Below are 19560 nucleotides of genomic sequence, written 5' to 3'. Positions count from 1 at the left end.
AATACCAAGCCACAACATATTTTTAACAGACTGGGAGACACAGATTAAGAGTACGTGACAATAAAAACAAGTAGATAAAGATGATCGGATTTTTATGGCCTTTCAACAGTCATTTCTTCCCGTCCAAGCCTTATACTGTACCCACATGGTCTGACAGTAAATAGACAACAAAAGATCTGATGAGCTTGGCGATGCTCTAAATCTAAATCAATGTACTACCACTGAACAGACAGTGTAAACTTACCAGCTCCACAGATCCATAATGTTTCCTACTGAAATCCCCACGTCTACAGCCTAGGTCTTCCGAGACAGAGCTGGAACAAAAATGCTTCATCAGTATTATACATAGCGATCTGGCCACAAACCTTCTGCAAAAATCCACTACCATTTGCAAAAAGGGCTGCTATGGAACAGGCTCGCCCCAGCTCCTCACTGCAGGGGAGCCTCCTCGCCACAGACACAGTCCTCAGCAGCCATTGCAGTGCCCAGCTTCCTGGAGCCCTCAGTAAAAAGAAAAACACCCGAGTCATCCCTGCGAGTATAGGCAATGATTGAATTAAATATTTAGTCATTTGGAATCGATTGAAATTTCCAAGGCGACCGGTGGTTTATAATTTCATTTCTGTATAACCAAAGGGGATGAGAAACCCTGCAGTAAACTTGAGGCCAGGGACAAAGCTTGCAATTATCTTTCGTTTAAGAGAGCCTCTTTGTCCCACATGTTCAACATAAAAATAACCAGCATTATTTGATGCTATATGGCAGAAATGAAACTTGAAATAGGAGGGAAAAACTTCAAAATCCTGGTAGGCCCCTCCCCAACACCCCCCCCCCGCCCCGCTTTAATTTATGACAATATGACAATGTGAAAAAAAGAGAGCAGCCCTGACAGAAAAATCTAAAAACCTAACTTCAAGGATATTTAGTTTTTATATAACGGTAGCTAATGCCTCTCCCACCCCCCACCCCCAGGAGGCTTAAATCAGATAAGAAAAATCACATGCATTGTGGAGAAGAGCAATTAAGACACGGGTGAAACTCTTACTGCATTTACATCTTGAATGTATAGTTACACACTCAAAAGATACATATCTTATCCACGAGGTAGTATATTTAGGACCCCAGGCAGTGCTCCTGAAACCACCGGAGATTCACAAATGCAAGCAGCTTTAACAAGTCTTGTCCTCAGAGGTCATGCAAATAACTCCTACTGAAACGTAGAAAACAGAACTGCACGGGAGCTCCATGTTTGATATATCCAAAAATGTTTGGGCTCTAACATGCAGAGAAAGGTGAATCTTGTACCTTTTCATCCTTCCTTAAAAGGTAGCTACATTTTCTACATTACAGCCTCCTTGGCACGCTCAGGAAGAGACTGACTCTGCTGTTTAGCATCCACGGACCTGACTCTTTGCCAGGACACTATTTGATAGGCTCCAAGCAAGACAGCATGAGAGAAATGAGATTAGAGGGTCTAATGGTATTCTGCTTCCACCATTTCACAGAGATGGCTGAATTAATCTTATATGAGAAATTTAACCTTTTGTAGTTTCCACTTCCTTAGCAGAAAATGTGCAACAAATTAATGACTGCAGCTTGGAAGAGTGTCCTAGATATTACCCAGGCAACCGTCCTGCTTTCAGTGACAGGATTTTCTGTCCCCAGAGATTTAAAACTTCTGGTCTGTATGAAATATGTCCTCTATGTCCATTTTCAAAACCCTCCTGGAGAATCTGCCATTGCCCTACATAACAGTTTCAGGATCCTTCCCTGGTGGCCCTGCATAACCGAGAGAGGAGGCTCCAGTGACAGGAGTGTCTAAGCACCAGCCGGAGATCAGGCAGAGAGTGGACGCCCAGTGGCTGATGACAGAAAGCTCTGTCTGTCTGGCTCGGCCCACCTCTTCAGTTTTAGTGGGGCCACCAGCCCACCATCAATAGCAGCAGTTTCTAACACGAATGGCCAATATCATGAAAAGAACAAACATGCTGGGCTCTGGGCCCCTCTCCAGGCTGCTCTCAGCACCACCGAGGGTGTTCTAAGACACAGTGCCAGCTCCCTAACTTTGCCAACAGCCAGAAAGTAACTCGACAAAGATGACGGGTCTGTGTCCTGGGGCAATCACATCCTCAGAAGCTTCATAGTGGGAAAGCAGTGTCCTATGAAAACAACCAGGAGAGAGATAAACAGAACATCTGCTATCGGTTGTCCTTTTCCCCCTCTAATTACATCTCCCCCAATACACTGCAGAGACAGTGCCTGCTGATGGTGGGAGCCAGGCTGAACTATATGGGGTGCACTTCTGTGGCCTCAGGAGGCACTCAAACCGCCTCGTTATGAAACCCTCCTGGCTCCCCTATGCCGTCCCCAGGCTCTCTGGCCCCTTCGGACCCAGCACAGGAGATGTGATTGAAGAGGTCACCCGGAGCTCCAAGAGGAACTTTGTTCTCCTGCAGGTCCCCACGCCTGGCCTACTGCTCGGCACAGAGTGGACATGCGGGACACGTTTGTTGTATTAGTGGAGATCTTCGCACACCATTTGGATCTAACTAGCTAATGCCCGAGAGCACCCCTCGTGGGCACGAAGGCTGACATTCTCTCTCATAAGCCCATGGTCATTGTTCCATCCGTCCAGACAGCTCTGGCCCAGGAAGGAGACACTGCTATGTGCACGCCAAACCTTAATCTGTTTTCCTCTTGGGCTTGTCACTAGACTACGTGTCCCAAGCCTCTTGCAGTGTGACTGCATGACTGGGCTCTGGCAAAGAGGATATGGGCACCACTTCCAGGCACATCCCATGGGACGTCTTACTTTCCTTCCCCTTGGCCAGCGGGTGGGGAGGGCTGCAAGGACCCCCAGGAGGGCAGAGACCCAAAAACACCTGGGTCTCTGAAAGACGAAGCAGAAGGCCACACCTCCAAGAGCCTCCGTATTAGAATATGATGTGAGCAAGAACTAAACACTGAGTGTGTCCGTCCCTTAGAATTTAGGTTTACCCGTTAAAGCTGCGGTGTCACCCAAAGTCATATGGAAGTAGGTATCTTGCAAGTGGGGTGCTCCCATATCAACAACCTACTATCTGTGGCACCGGCCTGGTAGGCAGGCAGCTGCCAGTAAGGAAATTGATTTCAGAGGCTGGGAAAATGGAGATCTACGTAACAAGGTGGCAAAATGTGGATGAAACTTACACCCACGGTAATGTAGAAGGCGGACCTGCAGCCCTAGGGAAAGTGGCTGGACAGAGCAGTGATGCTGTGCATGGCTGCCACTGGCCGACCTTAGCAAGGTTTTTTACAAAGAAGAGACGAACCCGGGCAAGAGCCAGATGGATTTCACACACAAGAAGCAAACAGAGAGCGTCTAGAGACCAAGGGCTTCACAGGCTTTGAGAATTCATGGGTTTTGGACTCCAGACAGTAAGAGTTCTGGCCAGTGCAGTGTGGGTAGAAATGATGGGTACCTCTTCCACAAATAGTCCTTGCTCTCTTTCCTCATCCACTGGTTGAATGGAGAGGGCAATGAAGACCAAGCGGGGGGTGAAGCCACAACATGAAGGAGGCTTGGTGACCACAGAGAAGATCCCACATGATGTGAGTGAAAAATAACTTTTCTTATTTTATGGCACTAAGACTCAGAGTTTATTACAACAGGTGATTTTACCTTAACAGATAAAGCTCTCCACAGGTAACAGACAGGGGAAGGGTAACTCCCGCAAAAAGGGGTTGTCAGAGGGCTGGTGGGCCAGGACAACTCTCCGGGGTGAGCAAACAGTGGCCCCCCAACTGCCCGTTACTGCGAACAAAGTTTTATTCGCACACAGCCGTGCCCTCTGGATACAGGTAGTCTGCAACGGCTTTGGCATCACAAAGGCCGAATTGAGTAGCTGCAACAGAGACTGCATGGGCCACAAAGCTCAAGCTATGTACTACCTGGCCTTTTTACAGAGAAAGTTTGCCCGGCCACTGCCATGCAGCCTCACAGATCCTTTTTGTTGGTTTCAGGCCTACCCATAAACTGTGATTAATAAGCCAATGGAAATACTCAAGTCCACCAGAATCCCTGGGGGAAGCTTTCTAAAAATGCAGGTTCCCTGGCCCTATTCCCAGAGGCTGTGATTCAGCTCGTCTGCGACTCTAACAAGCAGCCGGGAGAATTCTGATACAGGTGGTCCACAGACAGTGTTTTGAAAAATACTGCTCTTCCAGACGACTCTGGAATCCCAGGGAAACCCGTTAACCATTCTGCAGCACTTTTATAAGGAAGGACAAGGCCTTGTTTGTTTTCTACTAATGGGAGGACATACGGGTGATATGGTCCTTAGGGGCAGGTGCTTCAGTCACAGATATAAGTCCTTAACCTCTCTGGGCAATAGTTCCCTCCTGGATAAAATGTGGTTGTTGGTATCGCCTACTTAACAGGGTTAGAAAGAATAAATTAGAATAAAAGTTTATTTTAAGCACAAGGTCTGTCACATAAAAACTACTCAATTAGTGTTAGCTTTTTTTTTTAAATGTTTATTTATTTTTGAGACAGAGAGAGACAGAGCATGAATGGGGGTGGGTCAGAGAGAGGGAGACACAGAATCTGAAGCAGGCTCCGGGCTCTGAGGTGTCAGTACAGAGCCCAATGTGGGGCTTGAACTCACAGACCATGAGATCATGACCTGTGCCGAGGTCGGATGCTCAACCGACTGAGCCACCCAGGCGCCCCAGTGTTAGCTATTATTACTGCTCTTATTAGGAGTATCAATTCTTAGGTTGTTAGAGCCCTGGGAAGGGACATTTGCCATAAATGATTACGCGCTTTTTCCAGAGTTTTAAATAAGACCACTCCCCCGCCAACCTTGCAGCAGAAGAGGAGGCTTGGGGCCAAGCAGTAGGCCTCCCAGGGCAAGGCTAAGTATAGCATCACAGCTCAGCATGACATCTCCTCCCTAAAAGGGTTGCCCTAGCAGTGCGACCTCACCTAGAAAATACTTAGGACCCAAGAACATGTCACCAGCACAAGGCAGGTGCAAAAAAGAACCAGAGAGTTCAAGTTCTTCACATGCAGTGTGGTCTGGGCTCTAAATAAACTGTTTTAGCAAAACTAATGTGTGAGGATGCCGGATCATGTTTTGCAAGCGTGTACAGAGCTGAGGACCTTCATGTCACGTCTCTAAATAAGGCCAGGGATGGGAGCACAGATTTCCAGCCCCACAAAGAGGCTAGAAAAATTACCATTATATAAGTCAGGTTCTCGGAAGGCAGGACAACCCCCTCCAAAGAGTCAAACTAAATAAGGAAAGAAAAGAAGCGGACACTCAATGATACAGGTTCTTACTCGACTGACCTGGAGCTTAGTGACTCACCTTAACGACAGGCCAGAACCCCACCAGTCCAGGCCTCAGTCATTTCTAGCCCTGCTGGAATAGTTAAAGCCAGCACGGGGACTCTTCCTGGATCAGCAGAGAGAATTTGTGAAAGGCAACAGGCAGTTTTTCAGAAGCCTACTGATGGCAGAGTTCAATGTCAGGAGCTCCAGGACAATGCCTCAGCCCCCTTGATAAGCAAAGAGTAATAGACAGATGGAAGAGATTCCCCTATTTGAGGAACAGAGAGGCTAAAAAATGTGCCAGACTACAGACTGAGGCGTGGAGGGAGCCTGAGCTTCTAAACACCAGGAACTAGAACAGCTTATTGCACATAAGGGACCAGTTGTCTCTCTTGAAGATAAGCAACACCGAAAAAGCAGAGATGCAATTATACATTAATTTCCAGGGGTGAAATGGAAGAATTCTGTCCTCGTTTGAAGACACTTAAGATACCAGGAAGAAGGAATTAAGCAGGAAGATCTGTTGAGTGAAAGGAGCCCTGGAAATCAGAGCCCCTTGATTCTTGCTTCAGACAGCACCCTGTTCCCCTACCGTGTTGCTGGGGTTGCAGGTACCATGTGCTCTGTGGACCAGGATCTTAAGTTTACCACACCCTTAGCAAATTCCACCAGCCATAAGGTGGTCAGACACGCGTGCCCGGATTTGGATCTCTTTGGCACACTGGCTCTGTGACCTCAGGCAAGTTACTTACCCTCCCTGAACCTCTTTCCTCATCTATGACATGGGCTTAAAATAACATCTGCCTCCACGGGGGGATTAAAAGCACAACACCTGACATAGTAGCCACTAAATAAATGTTCGTTATTCTAAACCCCACAGACCTTATCTATCTTGGTCACCACCACCAGGCCCTGTGCGTCTTACAGAGTACCTGCCTCATAGCAGGCTGCTCAGTACATATTTGTTGAATAAATGAATCATGAATAAACGAATGATAATGTCTGCTCACCTTTGCTCTGCTTAAGCTCAGGTGGGTCCCTGCTTCCTTCTCATTCCCCTTTCCCCCACCCCCGAATTAGCTATTCTGAAACATCTCTTTCGGTGCATCTGATGTTACTTTCACTGTTACTCATCACCTTTCTCATTCAAATCCTCTTTTCTCCAACATTCTGGAATGCATTCCTCCTAGAATATTTACGTACTCACTAAGTTTCCAACAAAGACATATGTCCCCAGAATTCATCTGGTTCTCTACTATTAATGAAGTCTTACAATTCCCTGCAAGGTTTCTCTTAGTAACGATCTCTACCACCGCCTCTAAAATTTTCTAAATAAAAAAAAACAGCAACCACACCAAATACTGGTGAGGACAGGAGCAGCCGGACCTCTCACACACTGCGGTGGGAATGTCACATGGTAAGCTGAGCCTCTTTGGGAAACAGTTTGGCAGTGACTTATAAAATTAAACGTGCAGTTCACCCATATGACCCAGTAATTGCACCCTTGGGCATTTATCCTGGAGAAATGAAAGTGGATAGGCACAAAAATCTGTACACAAATGTTTCCCAGCAGCTTTCTGCGGAAAAGCCCCAAGCTGGGAAAATCCTAGAAGTCCTTGAAAGGGCAAATGGTTAAACAAACTACGGTATATCCATCCCAGGGAGTATTGCTCAGTAATTAAAGGAACAAACTACTGGAAAATGCAACAACTTGCACCAATCTCCAGGGGATTATGGTGCGTAGAAAAAAGCCAATCCTAAGAGGTTACATTGTGTGTGGTTCCGTTTATATAACATTCTCGAAATGACAAGGTTAGGGAGGTGGGCATGGTTATAAAGGGCTACATGAGGCACCCTGCGGTGATGGAGCCTTTTTGTACCTTGCCTGTGGTGGTGGGTAACCAGACCCAGCCATACCACAGAACTGCACGTAAAACAGGAAATCTAGGACCAGCAGACTGTATCCACGACAACTTTGTGGTTGTGATACACTGTATGATAGTGACATAAGATGCTACCTTGGGGGGAACTGGGTAAAGGGCACATGGGATCTCTCTCTGTTTTTTTTTTTTCTCCTTAAGCCGCTGCATGGGGCTTGAACTCATGATCCCGAGATCAAGTCATGAGCTCTACCGACTAAGCCAGCCAGGTGTCCCTCTCTGTGTTATTTCTTACAACTTTATATGAATCTATGATTCTCTCAAAAATAAAAAGTTTCATTTAAAAAAATTATCTGAGGGGCGCCTGGGTGGCTCAGTCGGTTAAGCGTCCGACTTCGGCTCAGGTCATGATCTCACGGTTTGTGGCTTCGAGCCCCTCATCGGGCTCTGTGCTGACAGCTCGGAGTCTGGAGCCTGCTTCGGAGTCTATGTCTCTCTCTCTCTCGGCCCCTCCCCTGCTCGCTTGCTCTCTCTCTCTCTCTCAAAAATAAATAATTTTAAGATATTAAAAAAAAAAAACTGTATCTGAGCCCAAATTCTTTCACTTATTCAATAAATAGTTACGGCGCACCTATGAGATCCCAGGTGGCAAGCCAGGTGCTAAACCTGAGACGTGTGGACCCTGCCCTCACAGCACTTACAGTTCAGCAGGAAATGTTCAAGTACACGGCGTTTCACAGGAAAAATATTGTGCAAGAAAAGCACATCTGGGTCTAGCAAATATAGTAAATTGTAAAACAGCCTCTTGTTATGCCTTCGTGAGTAGCATATGCAAACTTCAGGTGCGGGTGCCCCACAGCAGAAGCCTGGGAGGTCTGTTGTGCTTTCCTCGGCACCAGACCGGCCATCCGGAAAGCTGGGAACCACCACCTACCAAATGATCCCAGTAAGTGTAATGTCTGGGCATCTGCTCGCTCCCTTTCCCACTCTTCAGTGACCTGGGTTCTCCTCTCCTATAAGGTCATGACTGGAGGGCTTTCCAGCTGACAGTATAATTTGTCCACAGGAGACCTCTACAGGTATGACCACAAAGTGTTAAACAGGAACTTCTTCAAGGAAAAAAAAAATCAACAGACAACATATGTTGCTGCACACCTCCCTTGATCACTTGCAGGTTTTACTTCTTTGGGGAAATCCTTCCAAGGTCTGTCTCGGCAGGTCCTCAGAGTTTTTCCACTGACGTGCACAAGATCTGCCTCTGGCTGCGCCCAGGCCCCGAAGGGACGCATGCTATCCAGGGTGGGCGCTTCTGAACAGTCCCCTATGTGGCAAGAATCCTAGGGAAGACCCAGGTCATTCTGACGCTGGCGACTCAGAAGAGCGCCACTGGCCCTGGGCCTGAGCCGGTTAGATATGCAGACTCTCGGGCCCTACCCCAGGCCTAATGAAACAGAATCGCCTCTTAACAAAATCTCCTGAGGTGTCAGATACACACTGAAATTTGGGAAGCGCCAATTCCACATCTTGATTCTCAAACTTTTTCCCTAATTTGTTTTATGATGACATACTTCAAGACACAGAAAAATAGATAACATAATGAACATTACAGATAGACTTGAAACGCCGGGGTACCTCTCTTTGATCCTACTGCCCTCTCTCCTTCCCCTGAAACAATCACTAAATAATTTGATATATACTTCTGGCTCATATTTTTATATTAGTACTACCTATGTACTTACTCATAAACAATATGCAATATTATTTTGCATGTTTTAAAATTTTACACAAATAAATACCGCACTGTGGTATGTCTTTCCACAACTAATGTCTCTGGTTGAACAATCTGATGCCAAGATTTAGACATGTGGATACCCGTAGCTCTAATTCATTCACACACACGGCTGTACAGCATCCTTCTGCATTAATGTACCGTCGTTCTTCCATTCTCCTACTCTTGGACATTTCAGTTGTTTCCAGTTTCTAAGCAACACTGTGATGAACATCCTTTCACAGCTCTCCTTCAAGACGATAATCATGTCCCTAGATCACATACCCAGGAGGGGGAACTGCTGGGTCATAAGAGCCTGTTTATTTTTTCTACATTTTGCAAACTTGCTTTCCAAAGCGAGAGTAGCGATTTCCTCCCCCAACTGTAGCATGTGTGTTGTGGGTGCTCTGCATCCTCGCTAACACTTGGTGGGTTTGGGCCAGTCTGAAGGACATGAAATAGGGTCTCACTGAGATGTGGTTTCAGTTTTAACTCCCCTGATAACACGAGCCTAGACATCCTTTCCTTTGCTTATTAGCTCTATGGGCTACCTTTTCTAGGATGTACAATATTCCTGATCCTCTGCCCACTCCCCTTCTGTAGGTTGTTGGTCTTTTCCTAGTTGATTTCTAAGAATTATTTGTATACTCTGAATACCAACCCTTTTTGGTTAAAAAAAAGAGCACAGATGTCTTCTTTAAAACAGTGGTTTTTCTTTCAAAAATTTGCTCCTGGTATCTTTTACCATGCAGAAATTTAAAAATGCTATGGGGCGCCTGGGTGGCTCAGTCAGTTAAGCAGCATCCCCCTTTGGCTTAGGCTGTGATCTGATTTGTGAGTTCAAGCCCCACATCGGGCTCTCTGCTGTCAGCACAGAGCCTGCTTTGGAACTTCTGTCCCTCCCCTTCCCTGCTTGCACACACTCCCTCTCTCAAAAATAAAAAAACAGGGGCACCTTGGTGGCTCAGTCTGTTAAGTGTCTGACTTTGGCTCAGGTCATGATCTCGCGGTTCGTAAGGCTACGCCCCACATCGAGCTCTGTGCTGACAGCTTGGGGCCTGGAGCCTGCTTCGGATTCTGGGTCACCCTCTCTCTCTGCCCCTCCCCCACTCATACTCTGTGTGTGTGTGTGTGTGTGTGTGTGTGCGCGTGTGTGTGTGTGTGTCTCTCTCTCTCAAAAAGAAACAAACATTAAAAAAATAAATACAAAAATTCTAGTGTAAACATGTTCAATCTTTTCCTTTCTGGTCTTTGTTTTTCTGACTTATGAAATCCTTCACCACCACACATCATAAAGATAGTCTTTATGGTCTATATGGTCTTTATAGTCTTTATGGTCCGGGTGCCTGGGTGGCTCAATTGGTTAAGCTCCGGACTCTTGATTTTGGCTCAGGTCATGATGTCACAGTTTGTAGGTTTGAGCCCCACAATCGAGCTCTGTGCTGACAATGTAGAGGAGTCTGCTTGGGATTCTCTCTCTGTCCCTCTCTCTCTGTCTCTCTCATATATAGATGCCCAGTCCCCAGCCCAAACCTCCTGGATCAGAATCTTCAGGAGTGGGATCTAAGCACCTGTCTTTTTAACCAAAATAAATTCCAAAGGTGACTCTGAGAAATGCCGGCAGACCTATTTTCTATCCTGGATGCCAACGGAAGGCGTCTCCTCTACAGAACCCCATGGAACCATCTAATCTCTGTCTCTTTCACCAGCTCAGTCTTTCTCTCTCTCTTTTTTTCTGCAGAGACTGTGCTTTGCATTCCAATGATATCAGTACTACCGACAAGCCCCCAATTTACACCTCCAGGCTTCATGTGCACTCGTTTACCTTTCCTACTTCTCCCAGAAGTGCCAGCAGTTTAGTGTGGGTTTGGCAAAACTGATCCAAGAAGGTGATTTCTCACTTCCGCCAGTGGTTGATTATTTTCACAGTCTCTAACCTATGGAGCGAAGCACCATTGACTTCTCTCTCCCAAGATCTACAGTCAGTCCTCAAACGTCACCAGTGACCACCTCCCTCCCAGTCCCTCTGTCTGACGGGTCCCCGTTGTCTGCAACTGAGATGCCTACAGTGGCCTAGCCAGTCTCCCTGTGTCTTCATCATACAATCTTAGGATAGAAGAGACTTCCACAGACTTCCAGCTCCAGACACGTAAGGACCATCTGGGGTCCAACCTGTCATTTGTGATTGTGTATTCTCTACCAGACACTACTTACACACCGTTAGTGATCACAAACACAGTTTGCCCCAAGGCCCTCCATTCTTGGGAAGGGAGAAACCGTTTTCTCCTGGAGTGAACTGAAGTCCATCACATCTGAATTTCCACTAGCTGGTCCTACATCTTCACCCTTTCATTTTTTCCTTAATTTCTTTACCATTACTTACCCGCCCCGCACCCCCGGCCACTGTGGGACCTGCCCGCGCCCCAACTCAGCACTTCAAACACTCTACCTTTCTTCCTTTTCCTTCAGCTCATGAGCAGTTTCTTAGCTTCTTATCTTCAGACCTGGAATGCCCTCTCTAAACTCCTTTTTCTTCCCGACTCACTCCCTGCTCCCAGTCTAGAAATTCCAAAGAAGGGATTGGATTAACGTCTGCCTCTCCCACTAGACTATAAATCTTACACTGGCAGGATCTTCCTTGGTTTTGCTCAATGTAAAATCCTTAGCACCTAACATAATACTTGGCACAGAGTCAGCTCTTACTGGGGTTGTACTGAATGATGGGAAGGGGGATGGGAAGGGGAAGGGGAAGGGGAACGGGAAGGGGAGGGAGAAAGAGAGAAAAAGAGAAAGAGAGGGAGGGAGGGGGGAAGGAATGAAACAAGCCAGTTCACCCTTTGAGGCCATATAAAATAAGTTAAGATGGGGCACCTGGGTGGCTCAGTTGGTTAAGTGTCTGACTTCAGCTGAAGTCACGATCTCATGGCTGGTGAGTTTGAGCCCTGCTCTCAGGCTCTGTGCTGACAGCTCAGAGCCTGAAGCCTGTTTTGGATTCTGCGTCTCCTTCTCTCTCTCTGCCCCTCCCCTGCTTGCACTCTGCCTCTCGGTCTCTCAGAAATAAATAAAAACGTTAAGAAAGATTTGGAAAAAAAAACAAAAAACAACCAAGATCACTTCTATAGGCAGGCCTGTCAAATATCTGAGGAGGGCCTCATGTCCCCTAGGGCTTTTCTTCTTTACAAGGGTCCAGGAGTAACACAGGAGGGTCGGGTGAGCTAGACTGGGTAGGGAGAGCACACAGGCTGCTTCATGACTTTCTCCAGGGTGGGGCCAGGAGAGCACCCCCGTGTGTTCTCAGTCTCGCTATCGGCTGCTGCTGGAAGTGAGCTCCAGTAGACAGCAGACTCAGGAAATTTGTTTTGAGTCAGAGATGAAAATATTGTACGTGTTGCCTCAGGTTAATATCAGCAAATTCATTTCAGAGATGAATACGATGCCAGTATTATGAGCGAACAAAGCAAACACGATGGGAGCCATCACGATGCAAGAACCGTGACCTCGTTCGCTAGTCGTCGGTTCATGAAGTTCACGTTTCCTACACCCGGTGCTTGGTGTCTTTCAATAAGCAGGTGCAAGTGACGGGCACTGTGACATTAAAAAGCGGACAAGATGCAAGTGCCCGACTCATCCCACTGTACACTTAGGATCCTTGCCGTTTACTGCACGTTAAATTATAGCACAAAAAGTTCTTTAAAAATGTCAGACAGAGGAAATACAGAACCTTGTCCTTAAGCTTAAATACGTATCTACGTGGGGGCACTTGGGTGGCTCAGTCAGTTAAGCGTCCAACTTTTGGTTTTGGCTCAGGTCACGATCTCATGGTTTCGTGGGTTCAAGTCCTGCCTTGGGCTCTGTGCTCACGGCACACAGCCTGCTTGAGATTCTCTCTCTCCTCTCTCTCTGCCCCTCCCCCACTCACTTATTCAAAAATGAATAAACTCAAAAAAAAAACAACCATATACGTACAGAGAAATTCCATGTGCATAAGCATTGCCTGATACTTACTTAGCTCTGTCTAGCCCACCATTAGTTCACTGCTTGATTCCTCCTTCATGAGCCCTCAGTTCTACAAACTGTGAAATGGGGCTTGATGAATGAATTAATTCAACAAATACTGATAACCATAGTACCTTCCTCACAGGGCTGTTGGATTTATGACAAAATACACACGAAGAAGCGCTTAACGTGAAGTCTGCTTTGAGCGCAGTAACTATTTGAATAACCAGAGGTTGTACTCCACGCCTCTCACTAGGAAGACGTGTGTGTGCCTGGAGAACAACACAAAGAAAAAAAAAATCTCTTCGTAGTAGCTACGGTTTGTTATAATCCAAAATGTTCGCACTTTAGGAACATAGCTGTTGGGAGGGAAAAATTTTCCCTCTACCCCCTTAAGTTCTGTGATGGAAGCCTACGAATTAAACAAACAAAAGGATAGATTAACAAGAGACAAGGCATACACACTTGCTTTTTAATTTTATGTGCACAAGGTCCCCACAGACGAGAAAGCCCAAAGAAGCAGTTAGACTCAGGGGCTTGTATATACCCTTTTAACAAAGGGCAATAAAGTGTGGAGAAGTGACTAGACAAAAGGAGGGTCTGAGGCGTCTAGGAGTGGTAAATCATGGTAAGATAAATACACGGGCAAAACTAACAGTAGATCCAAGTAAGGCTGAGTAAGGCTCATTTAGGCAGACACATCTTAGGGCCTTCTCTGTCTCTGGTGAGAAGGGTTATTCTCTTCCTCTGGGTACGGGAGATGGGAGAGGGCACCTTTACAAAGGGAAACTGATGTCCTGCCTTTAAGCAGAGAGGGGGAGGGCAAAAAGTTCTTCCCGTGTGTGGTTTTCCTCCATTGCCTTTAGCTCAAAATAATCTTTATGCCAAAGTAGCATATTCTGGGGTGGCCTATTCTGATTCCCTTCATACCCAATAACCCATATGTGAAGAATTCTTAGTCTCAAGCGTAGAAATAAATGCCATGGAACTGACTGAATTTTACCTTGAGATGACCTAGGAGAGGGGAGTGGGGAGGCCCAGGCGACATTTTAAATGATCTCTGTACCGTCCTTCTAATTTTCTGGGCCAATTTAGATCCACCCCATGCTTATCTGTGCTCGGTTCTCCCGCAGGCACGTTCAGACCGCGTGGCGGAAGAAAAGCAGCTTACTTTGTGCTTTTAAGGTCAGACTATATTTTTGAAAGGTTTTCTAAAATGTTGACTTCGCTAAGCTACTCTGATTCTGAGATAGTGTAAGAAAATGAGACTATGAAGCCGAGGGTGAGAAAGAGCTTTTAAAGGAAGCAAAGTAATGGATAAACCAAACTTACAGAAGTGTAGGAGGCAAAGTATTTTAATAAGAACGTCTATTACTATAGAAGATGTCAGGAGAACAAGTGAGAACGAGGGCTTCCCAGGCCAATACGGGACTTATAAAAATGAGTGCTAGCGAGGGGAATTTAGGGCAGGGCAGCCTAAACTATTTCCTTTTGCTCCATAAAAGCCACAATCAGAAAGAGTAATACTATCTAGTCACTATTTATAGTGTGTCCTTACAGCATTCTGTGCCGGACTTTGAGATGAGGTGAGCACCAAAAATGGGTTGCTGGCCCTTGAGGACTATAAAATTTGAAAGAATAGAAAACTCGAATGGTCAAAGGAATACAGTTCTTGGCAACAGCATAACCTCCTTGGGGAAACAGGATTGCTTTTTAGCGGTTATTCCTCCAGGGGACGTTGGGCTCCGTGGTGAGTAGGGCACAGGCAGCCTGGGTTCCCCCGGGGAAGGGCCAGGATGTCCTGGCAGAGCAAAACCAGCATTCTTTGATCATGAAGCAGCAACACAGTCTTTTAACCCCATGCCTAGCCTAGATGGTGAAGATCCGCATTCCTCTCCTTTCAATTCAGGCCACCTCCCTCCCGGGGGACCTCACTGCTCCTGTGCCTTCAAATATTACCTCTAAGCTAATGACTCCCCAAACCAAAGCTCTGATTTGGATCTAACTGCAAACTCGACTTCCAACTGCGGGCCCTAGTTCCACGGATACCCCAGCAGGCCCGGACCACACTCACACCTGCTTCTGCGTGCACAGCTCAGCGGAACTGCCGTCTTTTCTCCAGTAAGCCACTCGAGGTGCAAGGTTCAGGGCAATCACCTATGCCTTCTCTCACATCCAGCATCAGATCGGTCGCCGGGCCCGGTTCCTGCTGCCTGCACAGTGCCGCTTTTGAAAGTTGACTGTATCTGTGTATTTGTATTTCACTCTCTGAAGAGGGGACACACTCACTTGGTTCAAAACCCAAAGAGCCTAAAAGGCTGTAAGGCTGTAACAGGGAAAGCCTCTCTCTCTCCTGCCCCTTCAACCCCCCATTTCCTCTCACATACCTCCCGGAGACGCTTAGCCATTGACAAAGAAAAATACATATTCCCTCTTCCCTTTTTTTTCCACACAAACGGTAGCATGCTATATACAATTCTGCTCTTTTGTTAGTTTTTCATTTAATGTACCTTGGAGATCTTTCCACATCAGCACCAAAAAAAGCTCCCGGATTCTTTCTTAGGGCCACAAAGTATGCCGCTGAGCGGATGCATCGTGTATTATTTAACCAGTTCCCTAGGTACTGGTTTTCCATTGTTCGCTACTGCTAACACCGTGGCAGCGCACAGGCTTCTATACGCCATTTTTGCACCTGTGGGCATGTACAGAATTCCAGAATGTCTTTCAATCCCTCACCCCTCCTCTCCTCTCCGTTTCCACGTTCCCTGCGTTAGCTCGGACCCTCATCACTGCAGACAGAAGCCTCCTAGCTGGCACCTCGGCTCTGTCACCCTTCATGTAACACCCAACAAATATTTAGTGAGCACTTTCTATGTGCTACACGTTCCGCTAAGAAAGGGAGGAACAAGAGCGGCAAAGCAAGCAAGCAAGCAAGCCAAACCAGACCCTCCGATCTAACGAGACCCACACAAATCCTTGCCTGTCTCAGCATCGTGGGAGCCATAGGAGCTCATCAGTAAACCAGGGCTCTGTGTTTGGAGTCGGTTAAGAATTAGTGACAGGCGTCAGGCAAATGGAAACCAAAATATCCTTCCTGTCAGTCTCACTGGCAAATGTGTGGGCTTCCTACTACTTTCTCGTCCCTCCAGTTTAGACCTTGGCACGAGCCACTTGTGGGATACTTGCCTGAATGGCTGTCAGCAGAATTGCTGTCCCTGGATTGGCGCGCTCGAACAGGGGAGACCGAGGCAGACGAGGACTAAGGTGTGTTTTTTCCAAATGGAAACAGGAGAGGAGAGAACACACAAGATCTGCGGGCAACCAAACCCCAAAGGCGAGAAGGGGAAGGGAAGACGAGACAAGCTAGTGGTCCAACCTCTTCCCTCCACAGGGGTGGAGCCGAAGTTTCACCAAAGAAACACGAAGACAGGGGAATAGAATTTCCCCGGACAGCAAACCGAAAAGCTTACCTTCTAGCACTGTGTTTTAAATTCACATGGCCCTTCATTCAGGAACAGACTAGGTCTCTCAAGGCTTGTGGAAGCTGTTTTAAAATGTCTAAGTACAGGGGTGCCTGGGTGGCACATTTGGTTATGTATCCCACTTTTGGTTTCAGCTCAGGTCATGATCTCACAGTTCATGGGATCGAGCCCCATGTCGGCCTCTGGACTAACAGCACAGAACCTGCTTGGGTTTCTCTCTCTCTCTCTCTCTCTCTCTCTCTCTCTCTCTCTCCCCACCCCTCCCTGCTCACATGCTCTCTCAAAATAATAAATAAATAAGACTTTTTAAAAATGTCTAAGTACAAAACTGCCTAAAATAGTTGTATGATGCCTTGAAGACAAACTCTTCCAAATACATGGTCACTTGCCTCAAAAGATCAAAAAGTAAACCACTGCCAGTTCAGCCTAGTGAGGGGGACATAGAGTTGGAATTACACGTTGTAAGCAATCCAACTTTTGGTAGTATATTGTAATGAATCCTAGGAAAGACTATAAAAGAAAATTCGCAGGTAATTCAAAGGGGATTAAAAACTCTTCAAACCTTCTTCCCTCCCCTTCTGGCTGACGTCTGTTTAAGGCAGAATGGCCCTCAATAGCCATCTTTCTATAGCTTTCCTGAGTTTTCCCCTAAGGCACTGAGCTGAAACAGGTCTAGGAAGAAATTTTACCTCATTTGGGGTCAGTAATAGTCCTAAAACAAGGTTATGAGTTCAGAGAAGTGGGGATTGTAGAATCTTGCAGTGTGCCTCCTGCCCTCCCTTCCCAACCAAAAATGTGTTATTCTCCAAAGTGCCCCACAGCTTCCCAATCATCACATTCAACTGTCAGATTGCAGTTCGATCTGCAAACTTTTGGTTGCATTTGACACCTTAATCCAGCCACCTGAGTGCCACCTAGTTCTAGGGATTCCAGTTAAACAGGTTCCGTGAGCCACATTTTTGAAAACATGTCCTAAGTTATTTTTGTGATCAGTCACGGACCACTCTATGTCTTGAAACCCCTCCACTGGTTTCTGTGACCCATTTGAATCCTGTTCTCCTACATGCAGACCATCCTTTTCTTCTCCAAGGCTGCTCTGCTCACCAGGGTAAACAAGAACTATCTTCGCTTCCCCTGGCCGTACACTCACCCACAAAACCAGGCATGAACATGTGGCTCAGACTGGCCAACTACAGTCCTTCCCCAGGGTTCTTTTAACGAATGGGAAAGATCTTTCCTCTTAAGTTGTGTGCTGCCTGAGATCACACTGCCTGCTACATGGTGACAACTCACAGACAGTAGGAGACAATGGGGCCAAGAGGCACAGAGAAGCAGGGCTAAGAATAACGAGAATGTAAGGACTAACAGAGAGCTGGACTGACTTGGCAGCATTTGAGTCCTTGGATCCAGCCATCCCTGAAGCCAGATCTGTCCCTTTCCTTAGTTTGGTTACATGAACCCAAACGTTCTCCTTTTTTGGCCTAAACTAATTTGGGTTGGGTTTACATAACTTACAACCAAGAAGACACATCCTAGTCCATCTCTTAACTGGCTCCTGGCCTCATTGCCATATGTAGCTGTGAAATTAACTTTGCCAAAGTGGGGCTCCAACCATCATTTGCGTGTCTCCAACACCATTCAGAGTCCCCCAGTGGCCTAGGGATTACGTACAACATCTTTCACAATATGTCCCCCCGCCCCCCAGTCTGACTTTCCAGACTTCCTACTACTGTACCACACAAGAGGCAAACCAAGTTCTGGCCATCTAAAATATCCTCCTCTTCCTTCTCTACCTGTTAAAATCCACTTAAGAAAAAGAGAAGGAAGGGAAGTTCTCCCTTTTCAAGGTCTACTTCATATTATTCTCTCTGAGAAGACTTTCCGAAGTACCTCGTGCCCTCAGAGATGTAACTGTACCCCTCTTCAGTACTGATGACATTTACCTAATGATCTTTGTCTTTTGTCTTATTCTGTCTTGGATTTTGTACTGTATCCTCTCAGGGTCCTCTTATTAATGGCAAGACCAATCACTCAGTGGCCCGAGTCAAAACTCAAAGGGTCACTCACTCACACCCCCCCCCCCCCCACATATATACCACTCTAATCTTCCTCTCCAATACTGCTTGAATCAATCCCATGGTTCCTGCCACTCATTAGAACCCTTCTATCAACCTCCCTGGCCACTCTAATAGGGCTCCACACCACCAGCCTTATCCTACTGCAACCAAGCTGCCCCCCAACACCAGTCGTTTTTCCAATAGGCAAATCTGATTATGCTATGCCCCATCTTAGGGACTCAAGACCAAACTTCTTAGTGGGTGGTTAAGCCTTGCCACTCCCCAGGGGGAAAGTAGGCTTCTACCTATTTTCTCAGGCTCACCGCCAGCCAGGCTCACCGGCCAAACAAGGCTGTTCATAGTTCCCCAGACACCCAGCGTGCTTTAATGCCGCTGGACTTTGCACATGTGGTCACCTCTGTCTGGGGAGCCCTCTCCCACCTCTGCCTGGCAAACTTCTCACCCTTCAAGTATTTCCTCCACTGGGAGATCTCCTTGGACTGCCCTAGGGAATAGCGCTTTCCTCAGCCCCCTTCATCTGGAAGGAGAGGCTTTCTTTGCATCCCCAGTACCTGGCACAGGGCCCTGCACAACACATGGGTACTCAGTGAATTGTTTGACATCAGAATATGTCCAGATTGGTGTCCAGATTGGTGACCGTTATATTCTTCACTTGAATATGTATACATATATATTCATATATATCAAGATGCCTGTGCATGAGGACATTCCATAAATACTTTGCTGCTGACTGCATGGCTGAGCACCCTGAGGTTAGGAAATTGGCATTGGAGCTGGGCAAACCTAGGTTCAAATCTCTGCCTAGCCACAAGCTGTGTGCCCTGGACATGTCTCTTAACCCTTCTGGGCTTCAGCTCTCTTATCTGTAAAATGGAGTTAACAATGGCCACCTCGTCGGTTTTTCATGAAGACCATAGGAGAAAACGCATTTAGGATGTTTACACACATGTCTACGCCCATACCACCCTGAACACGTCCGAGCTCGTCTGATCTCAGAAGCTAAGCAAGGTCGGGCCTGGTTGGTACTTGGACAGGAGGATCT

The 19560-nt window shown here is 46.7% G+C and overlaps 1 protein-coding gene across 3 annotated transcripts in view; it reads right to left on the bottom strand.

Annotated features, from left to right (window-relative positions):
* The window catches only part of GARNL3 (GTPase activating Rap/RanGAP domain like 3), a 149304-nt gene that overhangs the window by 110575 nt on the left and 19169 nt on the right, over window positions 1-19560 (bottom strand). For all 3 annotated transcript variants that reach the window (XM_042965070.1, XM_042965071.1, XM_007094420.3), the window contains exon 3: window positions 245-314. In XM_042965070.1, the coding sequence (XP_042821004.1) occupies window positions 245-314 (70 nt within the window). The remainder of the gene's footprint in view (window positions 1-244; window positions 315-19560) is intronic.

The sequence above is a fragment of the Panthera tigris genome, chromosome D4 (assembly GCF_018350195.1).
Source record: "Panthera tigris isolate Pti1 chromosome D4, P.tigris_Pti1_mat1.1, whole genome shotgun sequence".
Taxonomy (NCBI): Eukaryota; Metazoa; Chordata; class Mammalia; order Carnivora; family Felidae; genus Panthera; species Panthera tigris.
This window is presented reverse-complemented; position numbering and strand designations above follow the sequence as displayed.